At 33.4% G+C, this 26,717-nt stretch overlaps 1 protein-coding gene across 1 annotated transcript in view; it reads left to right on the top strand.

The window, feature by feature from the left end:
• The first annotated feature begins 8,390 nt into the window (after nucleotides 1–8,390).
• Nucleotides 8,391–26,717, top strand: part of Anxa10 (annexin A10) — an 81,028-nt gene continuing 62,701 nt past the window's right edge. The window contains exon 1 of the mRNA XM_015486231.2: nucleotides 8,391–8,709. Coding sequence (XP_015341717.1) covers nucleotides 8,692–8,709 — 18 coding nt within the window. The 5' untranslated portion in view covers nucleotides 8,391–8,691. The remainder of the gene's footprint in view (nucleotides 8,710–26,717) is intronic.

Below are 26,717 nucleotides of genomic sequence, written 5' to 3'. Positions count from 1 at the left end.
CCTACTACATAATGTTGCTATAGTGTCCTTTTGTCTGCTAGCCAAGCCTTTTCAAAGAAACTTTAGATAATCAAGAAAATTAAATATAGTTATTATTATTTAGACTTTATTACCAGGTGACAGAAGTAGTTAGACTAGTAGGTTTCCTTTTCATAGGGTTACTCTTCTCCATTATGTCTATTTTTAATTCTGACAAGACGATCCTAAAAAAAAAGATAACCACAAAATTAATAGTTAGAGCAGTCTTGCTTTTTGACGTATTTACTAGAAACTGAAATAATTTGTTTCAGCAACTTAATAACAAATTCTTCTGACTGGTTTTAGTAACTTAGCTGTTGTGAATTGCACTGCTATAAATATTGATATGCTTGTAGGGCGTTGACTTAAGTTCTTTAGGATAAATACCAAAGGTGGGATAGCTGGGTCGTACGGCTGTTCCATCCTAGTGTTTTGAGGAACCTTCATATTGCTTTCCAAATTTGCAGTCCCACCAGCAATGTATGAGTACACCTTTTTCCCCCATAATTTTGTCAGCATTTATTATTGAATGTATTCTTGATGATTGTCATTTTAATTGGAGTGAGATGAAAGGTCAATGTAATTTTGATTGACACTTGCCTGATTGCTAGAAATGCTGAACTTGTTTTTACATATTTGTTAGCCATTTGTGTTTCTTTTTTTTTTAATTTTAATAATTTTTATTTTTTTTAGACAAATGGAGCACAGCTTTTCATTTCTCTGGTTGTACATGATGTAGAGTTATACCATTCATAGGGTTAATAATGTTCATATCATTCTACCACCCCCCCCACTCTCTAACCCCCCTTCCTCTCCCTCCAGTCCCTCCCCTCTGCTCAATCCAAAGTTCCTCCCTTCTTCCCTTGCCCCCTCCCATTATGGATCAGCATCCATTTTTTTTTTTATTGTTGGTTGTATTTCTTCTCTCAAAAAGCGTCTGTTTAATTCTTTGATTGGGTTAATTGGTGTTAAGTTTTTGAGTTCTTTATATATTTTGGATATTAATCCCCTATCAGAGGACCAACTGGCAAAGGTCTTCTCCTTTTTGTGGGTTCTCTCGTCACACTCTCTTTTCCTTTGCTATGCAGAAGCTTTTTAATTTGACACCATCCCATTCATTGATTCTTGGTTTTATTTCTTGATCTTTAGTGGTCTTGTTGAGAAAGTCAGTGCCTGTGCCAATATGTTGGAGTGTTGAGTTGCAAACTATAAAGAAATAGAAATAAGACCAGTAGAGAAAGAAGAAGAGAGAAGGGAAGAGAAGAAGGAAAGAGGAAGTACTGGGAACTGAAGTGCAGCAAATGCTATTCCCTGAATGTATGCCAAAATGAACTCCAATGTAATGCATTAATTATTAATTATAGTGCATTAATAAAAACATTGTAAAGAAAATGTGGCACTCAAAAAATATAAAACTACTTGGCCATAAAAATCTGAAATCTTGTCACTTGTGATATTATGGGTGGAATTAGAGAGGATTCTGTTAGGTTAAATAAACCAGGCACAGATAGACAAACACTGTATTATCTCACTTATATGTGGAATCTAAGAAAGTTGATCTCATAGAAGTGGAGAGTAGAGTGGTGGGTACCAGGGGCTGGTGACAGTGGAGTGGAGGGAAGGTTGGCAAGAGGTTGATCAATGGGTACTAAGTTATTATTAGATAAAAATAAGAAGTTCTGGTGTGTTATTTCACATAGGGTGACTCTAGATAACAATTAAGTAATGTATATTTGAAAAAGCTAAAGGAAAGGATTTTAAAAGTTTTCCCCATAATGAAATAATAAACATTTGGGAGACGATATGTGTAACATGATTTAAACATCACACAATGTATTTAAAAATTACATTACCCCCTTCATATGTACATTTTTATGATTTATGTCTTAGTTAAAAATAAATTTAATAGATAAACATAAATAAAAATGTATTGATCACATATCTTGTAAAAGGTTTAACTAAAAACTTCTAGAAGCAGCAATATGACTTTGGTGTAGGCAAAAAATTCTCAAAATAAAAAGTATGAAATTAAATTATTAATTGGATTTTATTGAATTCTAATTAAACAAAAGTATATGACACCATTTTAAAACTTAAGAAACAAAGCCACAGACAGAAAGCAAGCATTTGTCAAATCAAAACTAATAAAGAATACACATACTCCACTGGTCTTCTTTCTATTTTCCTGAGATCCACAACTTTTTTTTTCTTATTTTGTTCTGGCTTCTGTATGAGAGAAACATTTGACCCTTGATTTTCCGAGTCTGATTTTTTTCACTTAGCATGATATTCTCCAACTCCATCTATTTATCAGCAAATACCATAACTTCATTATTTTTTATGACTGAGTAAAACTCCAAAACTCTAGAATTTTTAGGACTCTGTTACAACCCAACTAAAGCTATCAACTAGGTTGAAAATGAAGAAAAAATGTGAACAATTTACATAAGAACATGTAAAAATGGCCATTTAACATATTAGAAGATTACATTCTTAGTCAAAAGGAATTTCAAATTAGAAGAAAAAATATAACACAATTATGTAACAGTTTAATGACTAAAATTTAAAAGTGATAATGTCAAATGTTAGCATTAAATATTCTTTATTTATAACATTTAAATGGTCTTCAACAGGTAAGTATAAAAATATGTGGTATATCCATATGATACAATATTACTCAGCAAAAGAATGAAAAGACCTCTTCATACTTAAATGACTTTTGAAAATACTATGCTGTAAAAATCCTCAATGTTTACTTCTATTTACATGAAGTTCTATGTAAAGCAAAGTAAGGTCACCTGTCGCATGGGGGTAGATGAAACAGAAGGAAATGGAAAACCTTTGTGGGTGATGAAAATGTGAACTTTAATTGTGCTGCTAATTTCACAGATATAGATAGATAGAGATATAGTATATATGGAGAGATATAGTTATATATAGGTATATATACTATAAAGTAGTATACGAGCGCACACACACACACACACACTTTCTACATCAATAGCGCAGTCTAAATTTATGGTTTACTTTAGATAATTTATACTTCATTAAAGTTGTTTATGAAAATAACAAAAATTAATAGAAACCATGACTTCCAGATTTAAATGAAAATGGAAATCTCTACAGGCAAGATTAGAGAAAAAAATTATAAAAGTGATTTATGTATGATAAGGTAAGACCCCAATAAAATTCAGACAAAAATTACTGTGTGATGAACGTCCATATAAGACAGAATGGAAATCAGAATTCAAAAAGATAGGAGAAAAATACAGATCATTCAACTGTTACATAAGAACTCATTTTATATATCTTTAATGAATTGCTATGATTTTTAGATCCCCCTGGATGCTTTTAGAAGAGTAGAAAAAAACTGCAGCTATCTAAACGTGAATGAAAATATTTTATATGACTACTTTTAAAATAACAGGGAGGTACACAATTTTTCAAAATCCTTTGAGTAATATTGACACTAAACAGTTATCTACTTGGAAGACTTAAGTGTCTAATTGGAAGGAAATCTTTTTCCATTTATAGCCGCCTTCTTATAATTAGCTAGTTTAGGTAATTTCCAGTGCTCAAGGAGGCAGTGTTAATTATACATAAATACATATAAATTTAAATTAACTTATGTTAGGTATACTTTTCTCATCTTGTGTGAAATAAATATTCCAAATCATTAGTTAATAAATGCAAATAATGCAAAGCAGGGGTTTTTCTCTGTCTTGTTCAGTGAAGTATCTCAAACATCTATTATACTGTGTAATAAATATTTGCTAATAAATTGCATGAATGATAGAAAATGAGACTCAAAGGACTAGCAAATGCTTATTAATGTGGTACACTAGACAGGAATTCAAATTCTACCCAGAAGCTGACCATAGCCACAGGACAGAATGGGAAGCTGCTGTGGGTCTTCACACAGACAAGCTGAGTAGACACTGTACTTGCACCAGTTCTCTCCAAGAGAAAGCCAGAGTCTACTTGAAGGACCTCTCCTCAGTGGATACATGGGAAAATATCCATATCCGCATGGATAGGAAAAGCAGAATACTAGCTGCATCCTGAGTCTGAAAATCAGGAAGGTCTCCCAGCTGCATCCTGATGGATACAGGGTCTGGACCACACATGTGGCTCTCAGTTATTACAAACTCATCAGAAAGTTTAAGAAGCAGCAGGGATGGGGTGTAGGAGCACAAAGAACAAGTGGGAATTTTAGACTTTGTGGCTGCTCCCAACTATCACAGCCCCAGAATCCCTCCAGCTTCCAACTTCCTCCTCCAAGGATTAGGCTGCACACTTTTCCAGCAGCTCGCAGATGTTCTGGCCTCGGAAAAGCCTGTGTCTGGGAACCTATGTCACAAATAAAAATGAACTTTCTCAAGCCTATACAGGAGGGGCAGCACTGCCACGTGTTTTCTTCAGTTTGTTCCAGGGATCAACTCCGCAGTCTCTCATTGGAAGCAAGATGAAATTGCTCCCTGTGACTGATTGGGAAAGTGGGTACTTCCCTGCTTTCTTCTCTGGTTGCTCTGGCAATAAATGTAAATGTCCCCGACTTGTAAAGTAAGGGACCGGCTTATAAATTATCTAGCACTACAGGGTGACAGACTCTGAACTTCTGAATCTCCCAGACCAGAGAACAAAAGATGATTTTGAAACTTGCAAACATTCAGTGACTATCTTCAGAATGAGCAATCTGAACCAGAGTGAAAGCATCTGCTATAAACCCTTTCCTTGGTACAGGGGAAAGAAGAATCTGAAACACACATCTAAGACCCCAACCGTTACAGTTCTATCTCATTGGACTAGCTTCTATCCTCTACATTCCCCCCCAAAAAAAATCTGTTTTACTGATAAATTCAGTGGAGTTGCAGGTTCCAAAAATCAACATACAAAAACTAGGCCAGCCTTGGTACATGCTTGTAATCCCAGCAGCTAGGAAGGCTGAGGCAGGAGGATCTCAAATTCAATGCTAGCCTCTGCAATTTAGCGAAGCACTAAGTAACTCAGTGAGACCCTGTCTCTAAATAAAACATAAAAAAGGGCTTGGGATGTGGCTCAGTGGTCTGAGTTCAATAACTAGTATCCAAAAAAAGTAACAGTTCTATGCAATAACAATGAACTATCTAAAAAAGAAGTTAAGGAAAAAAAATTATTTACAATAGCATCAATTTTTTTTAAACTTAGTAGTAAACTTAAACAACAAAGTGAAAGACTTGTACACTAAAAAAATTTTAAAATTGATAAAAGTAACTGAAAACCCCACAAATGAATGAAACATATCCCATATTCATGGATTCAAATTAATACTGTTAAAGTGCCTATACAGCCCAAAGTGATCTACATACTTAATACAAAATGCTGATGACATTTTTAACAGAAACAGAAAAAAAACAACACTCAACTTCTCATGAAATCACAAAAGACCCCAGATAGTAAAATAAATTTTGAATTAGAAAAAACAAAGCTAGACAAATCATATTTTTTGAGTCCAAAATATACTACAAAGATATTTTAATCAAACAGCATGGTACTTTCATAAAAACAGACACACTAATCAATGGAAAAGAACGGAGAGTCCAGAAATAGACATAATTATGGTCAAATGATACTTGACAAAGGTGTCAAGAAAACTTAGTCTCTTCAATGAATGATGGTAGAAAAAATGGATATCCACATGCAGGAGAATGAAATTGGACCATTATCTCACACCATATACAAAGATCAACACAAAATAGATTGAAGGCTTAACATTTGAACTGACCCTATAAAACAGCTAGAATAAGACAGTGGGAAAAAAGCTTCATAACATGATCTGGGCAATGACTTCTTGGGTCAAGAATCCAAAAAGCACAGACAACAAACATTGAAACTAGATCCAGGGAATTGCATCAAGTGAAAAACCTTCTGCATGAGGAAGAAAACAATTATCAGAATGAAGAGATAACCCACAAATTAGGAAAAAAAAATATTCGCCAACCATACATCTCTTAGCTATTAGCTCTTAGCTGGACACTCAGAATGCTTGCCCTATTTTTCTATTACTAACTGACTGACCTTCCTTTTCATTTATCCTCATTTGACTTTTAAATAAACTACTAACTTTGAAAGGTTACAATCATGTCTTCCTAGCCCAGAAATCATTCTATCTTTTTAGATTCACTTAGCATATCTCCTCTCTAGTTCAATTTGTGCTGATTTATGCCTAGGGGACAATATTAATTTAAGATATTAGCTGCTGCTATTATTACTCCTTTGTTGAACTTTAACTCCAGGTTGAATTTTAACTCAAATAAATGAAGCAGAAAAAAAAATCATTTTCTTATAGACACATACAACTAACAAAGCCAAATGCAGAATTAAGACAATTGTAATACATACCTCATGCCTTCTACCTCCCTGATCATCCCTGTGTTGGTTTTTTTTTTTTTGTTTTTTTTTTGGTTTCTGGACCTGGAAGGTCTTTGCTTCCATTGGAAAGTCACATTTCAAATGCTAATTCATCTGTCTGTGAAGGCTCCTTCATTTACTTACTGCCTAAAGTAACTTGCCTCAGAATTGTCTGTCATGTTTTATGTGAATTGCTCCTGGCATTTACCTTATCTCATCTTGTATTCTATTAATTTTCTCTCCCTATTACACTTGATTCTTTTTGAATCAAGAAACATGCTTTCGTTTTTCTTTTTAACAGTTGTTTTATTTTATTGCCTAACCCAGTGCTGCACAGCAGAAGTTGAGGTCATAGGTTCTGACCTTGATTCACCTATGTTCGCAATGCGTTCTACCACGTCATAGGGTGTGATTTTAGACAAATCTCCTGAATACATAGAACCTTCATTTCCTCTTCTCTAAAATATGGGTCACAGTGCCTAGCCCACAGAGCTATTGTAAGGATTAAATTTATTGACCCAGGAATATTCACTTGAAACAATGCCTAAGATAGACTAAAAGCTCAGTCACTGATAGTATTTATCATTCTGCAAATAGCAGATACTGAAGCCACATTTCAATATGAGTCAGTCAAACCCAAATGATTAAAATTTTTAATATGAAAAAAATTCAACATACATAAAAATAGAATAATCTAATAAAATATTTTTTTTAAGATTTTGCCTTACTGACTCCATGTCTCACTTAACATTTTTCTATGAAGCATCATCATGCAAAACCCATAGCAGTTTCATTTGGGGATATTCTTTTAAAACTAACTTACAAAGTAATAGTAAATAAAAATGAATACTAAGTAACCAGCCATTATTTGGGAGTATTGTCCAAATCTCTTTCCTCTGACTTGTGTAGTAACATTATGAAAAATATTTTGGCCTTAAATATTTTGACAATTTTCATTTCACATTGATATAGTTAGTCTATAATTAAAGCCATAAATCCCACAACTTTTTAAATTAATCATAAAAAAGAAATAATAGTGATTTTAGTTGAAAACACTCTTTGCTTGATTTCTGAGTCTTATATGCTTAATAAGTGTCTGTGATTTAAGAATCACTATATGCTTCTAAATATTCACAGAGAAAGCATGAAACTGCTTCAAAAACAAATACACTTGCACAAAGCATGATTCAATAGATTATAATCTCTCTGCTAGCAGGTAATATGCTTATTTATATCTTTCATAGTACCAAGGATATTAAGTTAATTCAATTATATTATGAATTGAATGCTGGAGAATGTAGATATTGTGTTGTTCTTTGTATAATATATTACATTAAGACATCATGCATAATGATTTTTGTTCATATTTTAATATCAGATTTATTTTGAGCAAAGAGTTCTAGAATTATGGTTGTTGATTAATTGATATTCATTTCATAATATTCTCTTCTTGCAACCAAGAATTATTTATCTCTAATTCTTCAAAATCTTTTAAATTTTTTACAGAATAAGTGAATTCTGTATTGCTCATTAATTGGCAAGTAGAGAGAAAATAATATAATACAAATAAATTAATTATTTTTAGAATGACATATGAAACTTATGAGGATAGACAGTTCTTGATACTATATTGGACTTTGACAATTTTTTTACACTTGTTTCCATAAGATATAATAAAATATTAAAACAATATCCTTGAAAATGAAGTGTGAAAAATAATGGTATGTTTCTCCAAATATTTTTATTGCTGGGCAATCACATCTATCCTAATATATATGGGGGAGGTGGGTGGGCATGGGACAGATTCCCACAGAATCTAGAAATTTGAAATATGAAACTTGAGTTGAAGTACCTGAAAGAGCTAGGATGTTAACAATCATTTAACAGAAAATAAATCATTAACTTTAGAGCTAATTGACTTACCTTTCTATGAGTCATTAGCTTTGCAAAAGTTTATACTTCTTCCATTGTTCAGCTAATTTATTCCTCTTAAATCAACACCCAACCAAGGGTCAGGCTAATGATTCTATTTATTTTGTGCAATAATTCTGCCTATTTACCTATGATTGATAACTAAGTATAAATTCTGGATCTTGAGTCCTGCTGTGTCCATTATTGGCCCTACTCTCCTGTCTGAGAGACTGAAGTGAACGACTGGACATCTTTCACTTTGATTCAACAGTGAACCTCAATTCTTTCTGGCTTCACAGTATAACTGCTCTATGTAATTGATCACTTACTAGAATCCTGTGATCTACGCTGAAGTTATTCATTATCATCAAAATGTTTTGTGGGAACTATGTAAGTATAATTGTTATTTCTGCAAACATTTCCAGTCTTTTATAATTTAACCCTTATTTTTTTTAAATTTTATGTGTTACTTGACATTTTCAATAGGAAATATTGATGTTTTAGTTTGTTTTCACTAAAGCTTTAATTAGTAGATGCTTAATATCACTATTAAAAGAAGGTAATATCATTAAATCTTAAATGCATTATCCCACAGAGGCAATCGAGTTGCTTCTACTTTCATAATTAACCTGACTCAGAATTATGACTGAAGTTATAAGATTTTGTTTCCATAAATAGCTCTGTCTCTAAAAAATTTAAATGATTATTTATTTATTTTTATTCTTAAAATAAACTATTTTTATTTTACAGCCATTATCTGTTCAGATTATCTAAATTATTTTAATTAATTTTATTTTTTTCTTGTCTGAATCATTCTAATCTAACAACTCTTATATTTTACTAAATTTTGAAGAGCTAACATAGAGTTATATAGATTATTTGAAAAGATATATATGTTATATGGCCTTGGAAATTATATATGTGAGTGGGTTGATGATTTTTTAAAAAAATCTATATTATAAAAAAGATCTTTCCAGGAAGATTTTATATAAAAAAAACATAGCATTATTTATTTCATTAAACTTTGGCACAAAAACCTTTCTTGTTTACTCATTCCCAAAGTATTATTTTCTAGAAAATTTTAATTATGTACCTTATTTTTCAAACAAATATTGAATGAAGGATTCAAATATGACTACTTTCCATCACTGTTGGTTTAACAACCTTACTCTCAACTTGAGAGCCAAGATCTCATTTTTCAGTTGAAAGTTATGAGTATTCTTTTACTAATTGTATGGCAACTTTATTTCACTACAGAAAAATAAAAGGTATCAAGTAATTTAGACCAGCATGGTAAATGATTCAATTTGTACAACCTATAGTTTTCTCTCTTTCTATTTATTTGAGCACAATACTTTGGAAATAATCATATGTTATACACTATATACTCTTAATATTTATGTCAATTTATCATTTAAAATATGTAAATTATATTTCAAAGTTTTAAGCTCCCATGTTAGCAAAATTTTTGAGAAATGTAATGATTTGCTATACTTCTAGAACAAAGAAATATGAAAGTTGAAAAGTTAGATTTAAGCACATCTCAAAATTCATTTTTAAGTATTTTATATTAAACATATTAGAGATAAATATTATGATTAGAGATAAATATTATTCTTTATGTATAATCTCAGCAAGTGTGGATTGTAAAATTGTTTTACATCATCAATGTTGAATTTTAAAGCAATTCTTTCTCTTCCTCTCTCTCTTCCTCTCCCTCTCTCTCTTCCTCTCTCTCTTTCTTCTCCACACACACAAATACATTTTACATATATATATCATATATTATATATATATGATATATATATGTATGTATATATCTTTAGACTATATTTCCCTAATTCTCCTAAAGAAATTGTTTGCTGATTTGTCCTGTTTTCTACCAATTGATGCCTCCCTTTTTATACAGTATCATTTTATTTATTATAGATTCCTTTTGACATCTATGTTAACTTTACTCCTGTTCCCTTTTTGATCCTTTTGTACCTTTTCATATTGCTACTGTATTCATTGACTGGCAGAAACATGTTAATCATAGCAATATTAAAAGTAGTATATCATACATCTATAAGCTTCATACATAGATAACATTATGTGTTAGAGAAATTATATATTATTATTTGATATCTATGCAAGAAAGTTTCTGTATTACAATAGGAGCTTTGTATAACTTTTCTAATTTTGTACTCAGCAAATTCTTTTATAAGAATATAATTTACTGTATAAAATTTGGAAATTCTTCTTGGAGGTATTAGATTTCTACTCGAGGATTTGACATATTATTTTTAATCCTCACAACTTTCAAGGAAAGTAGCACTGTCCTCATTTTCCAGATGAAAATATTAAGGCTCAAAGACATGACTATTCTTCTTGGGGAAAAAAAGGCCATAAAGTAGCAGATATGAGATATAAACTACCTCCAAAATCTTCCATTTTGACAGATAGAGGGAGAGAGAAAGAGATAGAGAAATGCCTAAATATTATTATCCTATATAATTTCTATCTTTATGTTCAGACTGCAAAACCATCCATTTTTATAGAGAAAGAGAGAAAGGAGGAGAGAGGGAGTGAGAGAGAGATGCCTAATCTTCCTGCATAAGATCAGTCTTCATGTTAAGAGACAAAGAGTAGATTCTTTGTGAAACCAATTTAGAGATGTAAGATTAGATGCTGTTACCTACGTTTGCACCAGAATGACTCAAGAACACCAACATCAGGCAGCAGCAACTTAGGCCATGTCTACTTCAGGCCAGGAAAAATTCGGCATATTAACCCAACTAGAATCAAATAGCACTGTTTTTAGCAATGAACTTTGTGGAGTGAAAGAAAAGCACTCACTATCTGAAACAAATTCAGGGCATATTATCCAGGAGTGATTATAGGCTGGGAAGATATCACACAGGAACAGAGGCTGTTGATAAGGCGAGATTATTTTCAAAGCTGACTTTTCATATAGAAAGGTGTTCCTGGGAGAAAAACTTGCACTGAAGAAATCCAACTTTGATTGTTTATCTGCAATATGACTTACTGAACAAATATTATTAAAAGGTTATTCATACTTTAGATTGCTTTTCACTATCACAAGACCATATTGTCTGAACTTTACACACTTTGATTCAACAAAAGTTAGGAGTCATGCTGGTTATGGCTTCAACCTTTACCGAAGCTTCTGTGGAACTAATAAGTATTGGACTTCCTTTAAGTTAAAGGGAATAACTTTTACCTTGAAGTGAAATATGAGCACATCATTAATGAAAAAAGAAAAAAGTACAACCACCTTAGGTAGATTTTAATACAGGGGCTGGGCACACATGTGTACAGAACAGTGGGTTCAATAGTTAAAGCCCACCTTGTTGCCTAGATTACAGGATCATGTGAATGAGGACAATTTGCTTATCTTCCTGCGTCTCAATTTTCCTACTTCTTAAGAGGGTGTGATAGTGCCTATCTAATAAGGGTCTCTTGAGAATTAATTGGCACATAAATTGCTAAGAATATCTGTAACTTAGAAAGCACTTCCAGAAGGTAATCAGCTAGTACATGAGCTAATATTCATGGTTTCATGAAGTACCAGTGCCAGAGCTTGAATACAACTCTCTAACTCCAAAACCCAGAATCTGGATACACTGCATTTAGAGAGGTGGTGCATATCTTCATTAATCAATATCTCAATATAAATGTATATGTATGTATGACTATTCCAAATTTGGGGAGGGGGACGGTACTGGGTATTGAACTCAGGGGCACTTGACCAATGAACCACATCTGCAGCCCTATTTTGTATTTTATTTAGAGACAGGATCTCACTGAGTTGTTTAGTGCCTCACTTTTATTGAGGCTGGCTTTGAATTCACCATCCTCCTGCTTCAACATCCTGAGCCAGTGGGATTACAGGCCTGTGCCACCACACCCTGCTGACTATTTCAAATTATATGAATAAATTTTAGTAACATCAAAAGTACCATGAATGTAAGTATATATTCTGTTCAAGTCAGTATAATCTTTATTTGTAAATAGAGCCTAAATCACTGAAGAGGGCAATTTTAAGAAAGCCTTTGGTCCAAGTTTGCAAGCTCTTAGAATATTTACCATAATAACAATAACAATAATAAAAATTAAATTTGCATTTCCCCAAGTACTTTCAGTATACATATCAAAGGTCTTACAGAAGATGGGACACCTCTCTAGATGTACTGGTTTTTCTGCAATGCTAGAGAGCTTTCTAGATGATTATTCAACTGTCTGGAAAATTATTTTGAAACTTTAGCTCTACTATTAATATTAAATCATTGTGCTCATTTAAAATATTACTTTAAACCTAGAACCCTCTTTAAATTTGAACATTAGGAGTTTTAAAACCCCCAAAGAACAAAGAAAAGTTGGTAAATGATATTTTTAGTGTATTTATCCTAATGAATCAACCCACCTACAAAACAGTACAGGAAGGAAGTCATCAGATTATCACAAATCACAACCTTTGAAAAACTATTTCTTTCATTAAATCACAAGATAAAAGTCTTAGAAATCATATTTGAGCAATATGAGTCATAGTTATTTTAATGAGTCATGAATTTCTGTAATTAGGTGGAGTGGAAATGGCAGAAAGAAGTCGTTTCCACAATATTACTAATGATGTTTTCATTGTAGTTCAGCCTCCAAAGCCAACACCCAACCCTCTATCTGCTGTGGAATTCTTCTCTCAGCAGAAATTCTTTATCATCAGGAATAGCTCAGCCTTACTCAACAAAAAGAAAGGGGTCGCAGGAATTTTTTTAAAACTACCTTAGAGTTCACATTGTCCATCTCTTGGCCTAGCCTCTTTTTCCTTACCTTTAATGATTAATAAAGGGTCCCTTATACCTTGTGAACTTGCTATTCTCCTGTAAGGAGAAAGAAGAATTGCTTCTTAGGGCTCGTTTTCTTTTTCAGCCTCACCCATATCACAACACATAATTATGAATATTTTCTTTCTCAATTATGCTTTAGTTGATGTCCTTCAGACATTCTTGTTACTATGCTAAAAGAAATCAGAAAAAAAATAATCAACAGACCATGACAAAATTAAATCATGTATAAAGCATAAAATTAATTTGTGTACAAGATTTTGTGTTTTACATATTCCTAGTCTGGATAAAGTAGAAGCCAACTTCACTTACAGGCTGCTTTGCATTGGTTTTCATCTCTATTTTATGGCAATTTACAGTAAAGCAACTGGATACCTTAATGTATTTATCATTTTCTCTCTCAATTGGAACATTTGTGCTATTGTAATTTTAAATAAGCCAGAATTGAAAGTACAGTAGCAATATTGCACATTAGGGAAAAAAAGAAATCACTTTAACCCCAGTAAACACATCACTCTAAGTACTATGTATTAATAATGGTTTGAAAGGAAATGTAAATCATATTGTATTTTATAGCTGGATCCTTCTTTTGTAATTGCTGTCACTTAATTACTATTGTCCCACTCTTTGAAGCTGTTGAATGTGTGTGCACATTCCTCTAGGCATTCATTTAGCTGCCAGTCTCAAAATGTCCTTGTTTTAAAGGGTAAGAGAACAGACAAGGTGCTGAGAGATAGCACACTGGTGCCTGGGGGCACACACACCTTCTGTGTACCTTACATCACCTACTGTGCTGACTGCTGGATGCCTGATCAAGCGTGGCACTTGAATATAGAAAAGTAAATACACTCAGTGACTACAGTAGTCCCTGCGCAGCAAAAGAAGGTTAGATTCAGGAACATTCAGTGAGAGGGGAATTTCCATTTTGAAATGTGTGTGTGTGTGTGTGTGTGTGTGTGTGTGTTAAGAAAGGTCACGAATGACTCTCTCAAAACTTAATAGTCAGTAGAAATTATGGGGTATCCCACACCCCTGGAGTTCTGATTGTCATTTATCCCAGAAATTATGAATACCGGCATAGCTGTGTCTTCTTCCTTTAAGACGTTAATGACTTCTAAATTCACCATGTAGCAGTCTTGGCCTTTTTCTTACATCTGATACTGATGGGGTAATCTGAAGCCTTCAGAGATGGAAATGGTTTCTAAAAACCATAATGTCAGCCATTCAATGATGCTCCTCAGAACCACAGGTTGACATGTCATTGGCACTAGCCTGCCAATAATTACAAAGCAGGCATGTTCCTTCTCAGCTCTTAGGCTTCATTCCTCTCTCTCAAAAAAATGCAGGGGTGCAGGTATAAGATCTATTTTGATTTCCTTTGTTTGCTTTCACAATTCTTTTTATATATTAAGAAAATATTCAAAGGAAAACTCACATGACCTAAAATTTGATGGGAACTAATTGTTAGGCTAAATGTAGTCAACTCTGTAGTATCATTGAACGGTGTTTGGGACTTAAAAGCATCTGGTTAATTTTGACTGCATTTAGTCATATTTTTAAATTGACATGTTTTTCTCTCTAGTTTCAAAAGACATGTAGACAGGATAAATTTTTTTTAAAAAAAATGGTATTATTCTTCTGTCATGCCATTTCAATATGTAAGAAGTGTCTTGCTCCAGAGTGGGATGTAGAATAGATTCACTTCAGAATTGCTTTCAATCTGATCAGTGAGGCAGGACGTTTCTTACAATTATATGATTATTGTCCTTTATCTATTCATAAGCTCTTCCCTCTGTAAGTGCCCCACATAGGTCTCCTCAGCTTTAGCTCTAAGCACTCCAATCTTCCCCCTGCTATAGTTTGCTCTTTGGATAGGACTTACAAGCACTTGGGCCCCTTTACTTCCTGCTACACCCCATTACCATTCTCAGGTTTGAGCTTCTATCTTAGTTCTCCAGCTGCCATAGGTGGGGAATCCTGTCACATTACTATTTGAACCAAAATTCAAACCAATGTAATAATTTCTCATTTAATGGTTTCTCATCTTTGAATTTGTGAGAATAGAATCATACTTAAAAACTATTTTTTAACATCCTATTTGTAGGAATTTTAAGACCGACCGACAAGTTGTAAAAATAATTTGGAATTCCCAATGACCCTTCCCCCAGCTTTCCCTAATGTTTACATTTTACATGAGCATACTGAAGTCACCAAAACTAGGACATGAACATGAGCATTGTGCTTTTAATTAAACCACAGATTTGATTTAGAATTTACCAGGTTTCCTGCTAGTATTCCCTTGTTTGCCTGTTCCAGGAACTAAGAGTTCACATTTAGTGGCCATGTCTCTTAATCTCCTCTCATTTGTGACCGTTCCTCAGTCTTCACTTGATTTTATGATCTTGAGACTTTTAAAAGAGTATTCATCAGTTATATGCAGAATGTCCTTTAATTTGGGATTGTCTGAAATTTCTCTTCATTCAGTGGAGGTTGTACATATTTGGGAGAAACAGAATAGATACAGTATACCAAGGACATAGTGACAGAGGATGCCTGATAGTCACCTGTGGCTCCCAGCAGTGACCACTTAGGTAACATGGTGTCCTGTGGGTCTTCCACTGTGAAGAGTCCACAGTCTCCTCCCACTTCGACTTTTTGTAATTAACAAATATTTGGGGTTAGGTGCTTTCAGTATATCCCATTACTCTCTTCTTCTAAAAGCTCTTTCTCAAGTGATTTTTGCCTCTTTAGAGGATTTTATTTGCAGAATTATTCTTGTAGTATTACAATGGTGTGTGTGTGTGTGTGTGTGTGTGTGTGTGTGTGAGTAGCTTTTTTTCTTAATTGCTCTTACAAGATGTCCCAACTTCACCTTGTATTTCTTCCTACAGTGGCCCTGGAATTACTCACTTTTCCATTACTGGTTATATGATCTGTTTGTGGACAATGCAAAGAACTTTATAAGCAAAGCCATTTATCTACATATATCTATGTTTATATGTATCTTATCTACTTTTCATCTATCTTCATTCTCACACTTCTAATGTAATCCACATCATAATCCCAGTCTTCCTGATTATTTGTAAGTTATTTTTCACATAGCAAAAACCATGACTATCCATGTGAGTCCATTTTTTCTCACTGACTCAAAAAATTCAAGAAGGAAAGGTTTATATTGTCTCACTTTTTTGGAAGTTTCAATCTATGGTTGCTGGCTTTATTTTTCTAAGCCTAAGATGAGGCAGACCATCAAAACAAGCTTGCCTTTAGCAAAGTACAGCTGTTCAGCTCATGGCAGTGAGGAAGTGTGTGTGTTTATACGGGACAGAGAGAGAGAGAGAGAGAGAGAGAGAGAGACAGAGAAGGAACCAGGGACAAGAAGATATAGTCCCCAAGAACATGCCCCCAGTGACCTACTTCCTCCAACCATGTCTACAGTCACCACCCAATAGTCCATTCAGATTATTAATTCATCAAATGGATGAATCCACTGATGAGGTTGGAGCCCTCATGATCCAATCACTTCCTGAAAGTCCCACCTCTGGATTTTACTGCAGTGCCTTTGACACATGAGCTTTGAGTGATGTTCCAGATCCAAACCATAAACTATCAATATCTGAAACACATTTGTTCATTTATTGAACCATATCGTTCAAAATTTGCTAGCCATTACCCTGTGAAAAGAATTTTAACAAGGAGAATATGCCAGTTGTGTTTTTCCCCCCAATGGATATCAGGCTACAGATAAATATTCACATTCTTGAGTGAGAACACTTCCTGACTCATTGTGTGGAACTGAATCACACTGACACCAAAACCAAATCAATGTTATAAGAAAGGAAAGTTGAAGAATAGGAATCCTGATGAATATAGATACAAATACACACCCAACCCAAAATGAAACTCCAATACAATAATATAAGACAAGAGCATTGTGGAACAAACAAGTGATTTTTATTCCAATGATACAAGGTTGGCTCAACACTCAAAAAATCAATCACTATATTTCACCATAGGAACATATTGAAAAATAAAAGTCATATGGTTAACAAAATATGATACATAAAAAGCATTTCACAAGTATACCACCTTTTGTGTTAAAAACTCTCAGCAAACTTGGAAGAGAAGTCAACTTCTTTAATCTGATAAGATATTTACAAAACCCTATGCCTAACAGAATAGCTAAACATGGAAGACTGAATGCTTTACCTAGCCTTCCCCATCCACCCAGCCTGCCCTACACCAAGCAAGAATGTCCTCTCTCATCACTTCCTCACAATCTTTATTTTTTAAAATAGGAAAACAATTGTTAGCAAAGTGAATAAAAGAAGACTAAGAGATAAAATATATTAAAAAGCATTGGATTTAAAATCAGAACATTCTTATTCTAGGCTTCCAATTAAGCCAGTGGCTGTGTATAAATATTGAGTCATCATTCTTCATATGTAATATAAAAATAGAAACACGTGCCATGCATTTTACAGTCTACCAATAACATCAAATTAGAGAAAGAATATAAAGATGCTGTTTAAATTGCATAGTAATTTAACAAATAATAAGTGTAGTGTTTGCTTCCCCTCTGGAACATCAGGTTTTGCAAAATACATTTACACACTATTCAGGGCACAGATATGTTCATTAGATTTAAATGATTTTTTTCAATTATTTTAAATTAACAAATGATTAATGAAAATAAAGAATGTTATGACATCTTATTAAGAATTAGACTATTCATAAGGAATTTTAAGTAGCAAGCACCATGATAATTATCTTCTAATATAAGAAAATAATACAATAGATTTTGGAAAATATCCTATAGAATAAAAGAGCAGGGAGATTACAAAATATTATGTCAAGGTGATTCCATTTGGAAATAAATATCTTACGACTATGTGTAAGGATATGAAAGGCACAAGAAGAGCACTTGGAAGCTTATTTCTTCTTAAGACAGTGATTAAAATATTTAACAATAATCTGAAAACAAAATCATAAATGTTTTTCCAACTTTTTGTTCAAGAGTTCCTTATTTGCCAAATTGTTTGTATTAAACATATATGAGATAATTATCCAATGGTAAAAAATGTCTCTATTATATTTCTTCGGATGGGGAGTCAGTTCAGTGGTTAAGAGCATGGGCTTTGGAATCATTTAGACATGGGTTTGAACCTGAGGTCCATTACTTACTGACCACATGCCTAGCAACAGAAACTAAACTCTCTACATCTCAGCTTCTTCTGTATAATCTAGGTGGGTCATAAATGTTAGCTAGTAGCAACTCCATTTGTTTGTATGCTTTATTTTCTAATACCTGGGTATTAGAATGTGTTAGTCTATTTCGTACTGCTGTAAGAAAATATCCTAGACTAGGTAATTTTATACAGAACAGGAATTGATTTTCTCATAGTTCTGGGGGCTGAGAAGTCTAAATCAAGGCACCAGCCATTTCCTTGTCTGGTGAAGGTCTGATCTCTGCTTCCTAGATGGCACCTTCAAGAGTATGTTCTCCACAGTGGAGGAAAACTGTGTCCTCACACACAGAAGGTGGAGGGCCAAAAGGGACAAACTGTCCCCTCCAAGACCTTCTATTAGGGCATCTAATTCTATTCATGCGGTCAGTCACCTCCCACCCAGCTTCGATGCCATCACTTGGTGATTAGGTTTTGACACAAATTTTGGAGAGGACATCACATTCAAACCATAGTATATGGCAATGTAAATTATTTAGCATAATTCCTGACACATATTGATATCTCACTGAATGTTGACTACTATATTTTCTTATTTTACTTCTATACACTGTGTTCTCTTTTTTCTTATTTATAATGTGATTGAATCAAGAACTTTTTACCACTGAGCTATGTCCCCAGCCCTTTTATTTATTTATTTTTTTTAGACAAGGTCTTGCTAAATTCCTAAAGCTGGTCTCGAATTTGATATCCTCCTGCCTTAGCCTCCCAATTGCTGGGATTACAGACATGTGCCACTGCCCCCTTTCACTTGCTTGGAATTATTCTGGAGTATTATCTATTAGAAATGATTTACAAATGATATTTTCCTTTTACTTTTCTTCCAAATTATAGTTTTGCTGGTTTAAAACTTTTGAGTTCTAGATCTTTTCCTCTTGATTCTGAAAAGGATCAAATGCCTTCTCCCATTTGATTCTTTGAAAGGGAATTCTAATGCCAAAGTATTTCTTTTATAAATAACCTGAATATATATAAATGTAAGGTCATAAATATTAATCTTAGTTTTTTATTCTATAATAGTAGGTGTTTTATTTTCATTTAAAGATGTGATTTTTTTCATTGCCTGTAAGTTTTTCTGTATTTTTTATTACTGATCTTCTTTCATTGCCTTGTTATTCCAGATGTATACACATCATTTGATGAAGGTGTTAAGGGGCTTAAGATTGGGCAACTTTGCAGCATAAGAGTTTAGGATTGCAAAGACAAGGAATCCAAAGTGAATGCATTCATTTCCTGTTGCTACTGTAACAAATTATCACAAATTTAGTCTGGCCTCAACTGATAAAATTTATGTGCTGATGGTTCTGGAGATCAGAAATCTAAAGTCAACCTCTCTAGAGTGAAGTCAAGGTATCAACAAGCCTGGTCCTGCTGGAGAGTCTAGGAAAGGAATGGCTTTCTTCTCTTTTTGGAGGCCACGTTCTCTAAACCAGTCTTCTTATCGTCAGCAACATAAAATCTTGTTTTCATTGCTGTGCCCCTTTCTCCTTTGGCAGTTAAATCTCCTTCTCTCCTAGTCAATGTATTTGGAGTAATATTTGTGGCCCATCCAGATAACCCATGATAACCTCCAAATACTTAAGTTAATCGTATCTGCACAGTCCATATGGGTTTGCCATGGAAGTCAACATTCATAGGTTTTAGTTATTAGAAACTGGATATCTTGAGCCTTGGAGAACGAATAGCACTTGATGTTTTCTATTTTACTTTAATTGGGTTATGTGTAGTGGTCTTCTACAAAGATAAAGATATTTTCAATCCCATCTTCCTAGAAATTGTTTCCTAAGGTAGTAAAATCATGTCAGTGAACACGCTTTTTACATGTTAATTGAAAGAGGCTATGTGGATGAAATGAAGTCTCTCTTTCTAAAATTCCTTGACATCTAACTATGAAGTTGTAAGGATTTTATGACAACTAATTTAGAAATTGCTTCAAATTTATAAATATTTCTGCATCAATTTTAAAACTATTATGACTAAACCTATCTTAATCTCACTAGCTGTGCGAGTATTAATGAGCTAGTCATCTGTTCACTAAATTTTATTTTGATTAGATAATATATAGATATATCTTTTGGGGGACTTACACAGATATATGCTAAAGTCACACCATCCTTTGAGATTTAAATTAAGCTCATAAAAATCTCATCCCAGTGACTCTGTCTCCCTAAAGATCTTTTTCTAAGGCTACAGGAACACAGAAAATGAAGGTTAGAGTCTCTCTTGTTCACTTGAAGCTCTGTTTCCATTTGCTTATTAGTTTAGAAGGTATGCAGTCAGGCTTCTTAATGCTGGGTAACCCCACCGTGGCACAAACCCCTGATACCTTCACTCCTCCAACATGCCATCAACAAGAGGCTACTCCAACCAACCTCTACTGGGAGTTCATGACAACAAGGGGGTCTGCCTTGGTATTCTGCAAATAACTTTCAATTAAATGTCAGACATTTTGTTCTAAAATGCATTTTGGTGATCCAGCTATGGAATTTTTTTTTTTAACTATCTTTCTCAATCCCTCTTCTAACACACCACACACACACACACACACACACCACAGACACAACTTTCTTCTTTCTCTTGCAGCAACACAAAAATGAGGGCTTGCGCTTTTAGAATGTTGCTTTTACCTATGGGGTCCTATGCAAGTGAAAATATTTTTTTTCTCTTGAAAAGATGAAGAAATAATTGAATAGTACATGTTATTTTATTTTACATCAATTACAACTATAATGGAAAGGGCACTAACCATGAAGTTAAATTTGGATTTGGATTTGAGAGTTGGCCTCATGTCACACTACCTGTGTGGTTTTCAACAACTTACTCAGCCTTACAAGCTCCTCATGTATGAAATAAGATTAATAGTATCAGTCTCACAAGACTGCTGAGATGATTACTGAGGAAATGCAGGTGAAAATGCTTGAAGCATAGCCTGCCTATATGAATAATGAGTTTTTAAAACCACTGGGTAAACTAAAGATGTCACTGTGGGACATGGAATTTTATACTTAATAAAAACTCTTCAAGCCCACAGTATAGCTAAGGCACTTCATTAGATGCTTTGTAAAGCAAGGAAAAACTTACTGGTGCTCTGGAAGTCTAAAATTTAGAGATAAAAACAAATGCAAAATATGGAAGTTCACACGTAATAGGGATGCAACGTGAAAATAACATTTGATTAAATCTGAAAAGATTTCATGTAAGAAATGGAGTTTGAACTCGGTTTGGAATTTGGGGTGGGATATAATCCATATAGATGGAACAGATGCACAAAGAAATCATTTTCTTCTTCAAATCTATGTCTAAAATATCACTATTAAACAGTCTATTGATAAGCATGAATAAAATCCAAAAATTGATTAGAGTTATGACGATCTTAGAGATTTTTCACAGAATCACTGGATTCTAGCTGTCTTTCCCCAAATCGGTCCATTTTTTGTACAAATTATATTTTTAGCATCCCTCTGAGCCAATTATATTACATATGGGCCCGAAGTAGGTCAGTGACCATTTACTTTGACAACAGCTAGAGATGTGAAGTTTATTACAGCCGCCTTTATCATCAGGATAATAGAAAAAAATAGTATCCAAAAAATAGCTGGAACTATCAGTGCCTAATCTACTAAATCAGACATATCTGAGAGTTTTTAACATTAAATTAACAAAAGGCACTATATTAAAATATATTTTGTTTGTAATGATTATGGTAATTCAATTTGTATGCAACTATCAAATGTTCTAATAATTAGGAAACATTTTCATTATTGAATTAAGGTGATATTAGAAACTTATGCCATTCTTCATATATAGTGACTAATGTCAGGGTTCAGCAGGGCAGATACTTTTTAAGAAGCAGGTATCAGTTTACACCAAATCTATCCACAATTGTTAAACACACACTCTTTGTGGAGTTCAGATTATTTAATCCATAAGACATTGAAACATGATACAATTTACAAGCAATTTTCTTCAGTTTTAGAAATTGCCTCTAGATTTACTAATATCATACAGTATCTTTAACACACATATAAAATGGTGTTAAATAGCTCTATTACTCTACATATAATTAGTCCCAACTTTAGCCTTTGTAAATATCAATTTATCATTAACTTATAAATATTCAAATATCCCAAAGGCAACTCTGAAGTAGTTTTCCCAAAATGAGGTTTGAACATTGGAATAATAGTGTGTCCTCCAAAATAACTTCTTTCAAAAATGCACCTAATGATTAACACATAAATACATAATAAAAATAATAAAAACATAAATACATAATACATAAATACATGTTCTACTGTTCTTATTTTTAGCAGAAATAACTCACATCATTTCATCATTTCTTTAAAACCCTCTATCACCAATTACATACCAAACTTCCTGAAGTAGGGACTGAATCCCCATGTGTACCTCCGCCATTGTACAAGGATTAGTGACTGGTGTTAAGCTATGAAGACAGAAGGAAAGGCATGTGCCCTTATTCTTATTAACATGGGATACTCATCTACCAAACTCATCAGCCTTTCCACTCTTTCTGCTGAAGTGATTAGACAATCATCTGATGATGGGCCTCACAGCCAGAGATCCCAGGCTTGTATTTCCTGTACTGGGGAGGAAGCCACATTAACTCTGCAGGTTCTTAGTGGTTTATGTGGAACTCTTAGCCCCTGAAAAAAATCTTTTTAAACCAATGGAAGGGAGAAGTGACTGTAATGTGAGTACTTTGTGAGAGAGTAGAGATTCTAAGATCTTAACAGTGTTCTGTCTTTTCTAATAAGTCATACAAATGAATGGTGAATTATTGCCAGAATTTTTTTTGGAGGGGTGCGTATGGGGGATTGAACTCATGGGCGCTGGACCACTGAGCCAGACCCCCAGCCTTATTTCATATTTTCTATTTAGAGACAGAGTCTCACTGAGTTGCTTAGCACCTCGCTTTTGCTGAGGCTGGCTTTGAACTCACAATCCTCCTGCCTCAGCCTCCCAAGCCGCTGAGATTACAGGAGTGTGCCACCAGGCCCAGCTTTGTTGTTAGAATGATTGAGAACCCAACTTGTATGTCCCTCAATGGAGGTGTTTGAAGCTTTACAGAATGTATTCTGCAGTAAAGAGGATTTCTCCTTTTGAGCCATTTCATGATGTAAAAGGAGATTTTTAGAGATTTACTTAAAAGGAAACATACATATATGTATGTGGTCATTTTTAACGGGAAAAGAAATCATTCTCCAAATAATATTAAAAAGTATAAGGAAACATTTATGGCATATTCTTTATTTAAGAATAAGGACTTTCAAGAAATAAAAATTATTATTTATGATTTTCTGTGTTTCTTTATCAGTATATTTTATACTATCAATTCTAGTAACAAAGAACATTTGTACAAAGAATAAAAATGATAGAAATTCTATCAATCAGGAATATATTCATATTTATAATTTTAAAATTTATCTGCTAGTAGCTTTATTTTTATCTAATGTTTTCCTTGATATATTTTTTCCATGATGTGTAAAGTTACTTTCAAAGGTTTTTGTTCTCATCTTAGTTCTAAGCATTTAGTACTTATTGAGATTTGTGAAGAGAAAATAAGGCTGAAAGTAATATGATATAGTAAAAAAGGAGCTATTAGTGTCAGTTCATAAAACTCTCTCAGGAAATGAGGTGGAACCATATAGAGAAACCCTAGTAAAAAGAGTTAAAAAAAAAAGTCCACATTGCACATCGATATAATTGGAAACTGGCTAAAAATAGCAAACTGAGAAAACCTGTTAGCACACGCACCTGCCCCATAAAGTGCTTTCTATTTAGCAGATTCTTCTCATATACAGCTATATTGAAGCAATTGCCACAGAATGATGGAATTTTAGACTTTAAAAGAGAGTCAGTCCATAGTTCTTCCAAAGCATCCAGCCACCCTTCTATGGGACCATGTTTACACTGTATGGTTTACTTCATCTCCAGGTCCAGGTACCTGAATTTAATGGCTTATTCTGAGTTTTGCAGTGCAGATGAATACCTACCAGAAAGTTTAGCAAAGAATAAAAGACTTTAACATGTGTTTTTAGATGAGCTAAATTTGAACTATGTATACACTTCAAATAATCAGTTAGTTACGAACCCAGGCAGAGTACTGTGAATTGTGTTTTGAGAAATAGGAAGTGCTGTATAAATTGTCTTCCCCAATTAAGAGGTGTGTACAATTAGGTTGTGATCCCCAACAAGTTACTGCTGTGATAAGGCATTGCTACACTAAAGTTTATACCACCAAAATAAGTGGTGTGAGAAATTGCAGAGGTATTTAAAAAGTATTTCAGCTTGGCACCCAGGTAGACCGACATTGAAGTTTCCTCTTTGTCACTAAGTATCTGTGCAACCACATCTAGCTCCTTACCTTCTCTCTGCCTACTTTTTCATTTAAAAAATAGGGAAAATATAGCTTTAATATCATAGGCTGGCTCTGAGGATGCAAATACCATACTGTGAAACAGAACTTTGTGCAATGTTTGGTTCTTTGTTAAATGGTAGCTATTGTTGCAATTATTATAGCAATTATTATAGCAATTCATGAAAGAAAATTTTAATTGTGGTAATCAAAAATACTTCAGGGAGATGGGATTTGAGTGGAACATTGAAATATATATACATGAATCTTTAGAGATATGAAATTCATAGGAGGGAAATCAAGTATGAAGCTTTGGTTTTAGAAGTATTTCTAGGTATAACAACTTGTAAAATCAAATTTATTTAAACCCAGTCTCCCAATAGTACGAAATTTCCAAATAGCACTTTTCTACCAGTGGAAGGCTAATCAAACATGAGATTTTCACCGCACAAAAAACACCACCATTCATCTGCACTTCTTGGGGAAAAAATTGTCAGCAAAACGCAATTAAGAAAATAATAACCATTCAGGAATAGAAAAGTCTAAGTAAACTGGTTGATTATAAGACTTAACTCCATCAGGGCATTTCTAGACTTACATTGCAACACTTTTGGACAACTTCCAGCATTATGGTAATGATACACACTGTAAATGTCATAACTTTTGATGGTACAATAATAATAATACTAATAACTAACAATAATGAAAGTGGGAGGAGAGGAATTACAAGACATGTATGCAGGAGAATTAAGCCCTTGTCTTTTGTATCACATTTATATTTCAACCCACCCAAAACCAGAACATCATTCGTAAAATATAATGATTCCAATTATATAATGTCTTTTCTTAACCAGACGGTGAGATTTTTAAAATAGTATTTCTAATGTTCTAATGAATTTTTCTAATTCATTATATTGTTCACTATCATTAATCTTTTTCATTGCATTTAAGTAGTACTTATCATAATTGTGCTTCCTAAAATATATGTATTTCTTGCTGGATATCTTCATCTAAGGCATACTACAGGGGAATATACCTATTAAAAATCTGTAGAGCTGTATACTTAAGATTTGGTATTTCATCATATATAGTTATCTTTTCAACATAAACGTTTAATAAAATAACAATTTTATCTTTTAAAATGCCCTTCTATTTGTTTATTCAATTGATGTTTCTTATGGTTACTTCTGAATAGTGAGATTTAAGGGCTCTTTTTCCTTTTGTGTTTGCAATTCTCTGCACTACTTATATTCTCTATAGCAAATATGTGGTGTTTACACATAAAAACAAGAATAAACACACCTCTTCCCAAAGCCCTTCTTTTGACCATTGTCCTATTTTTCACTTGAGGACTCTCTCCTTCAAATTTTCTGGTATTTTGTTAGACTTTTCTGATATAATTTATCATCTTTCTTTTTTTTTTCTTTGTTTCTTTCTTTTTCCCTCCTTCTTTTCAATTAGTGAAACTAGGAAATTGAACTCGGGGTTTTGCAATTGCTTGGCAAGCACACAACCTCTGGCTACATACCTAGCCTCATCACCCTCTTTCTTGAATCAGTTATGTAGATGTATTTCATTTATATTAATAAAATTATTGACAGTAAATAGCTCAACCAATTACATAGATTACCTGTTTATTTTAACAGAATAAACAGAATAATGAATAACATGACTGGGGATGTGTTAAGCTATCACACCTAAAACTAGAATCAATATTTAAGTTGTCTTGTTATGTAGTAAATAAATGTATAAAAATAAAGTTATTTAAACTATGAACTGAAGATTACTTATCTAATTATTCAAATCTAGAAAGTTTAAATCCTATAAAATTTTAATAAGTATGAGCCTCAATTTAATCAAAATGCACATATTTTTTTCAAGCTAATTATCTCATTCTCTTTTGATAATACCAAAGTCAATCTCAAAACTGATTAA

The sequence above is a fragment of the Marmota marmota genome, unplaced genomic scaffold (assembly GCF_001458135.2).
Source record: "Marmota marmota marmota unplaced genomic scaffold, marMar, whole genome shotgun sequence".
In the NCBI taxonomy this organism is placed as follows: domain Eukaryota; kingdom Metazoa; phylum Chordata; class Mammalia; order Rodentia; family Sciuridae; genus Marmota; species Marmota marmota.
The sequence above is the reverse complement of the archived record's forward strand: the minus strand, read 5'-3'. Positions and strand labels throughout refer to the sequence as shown.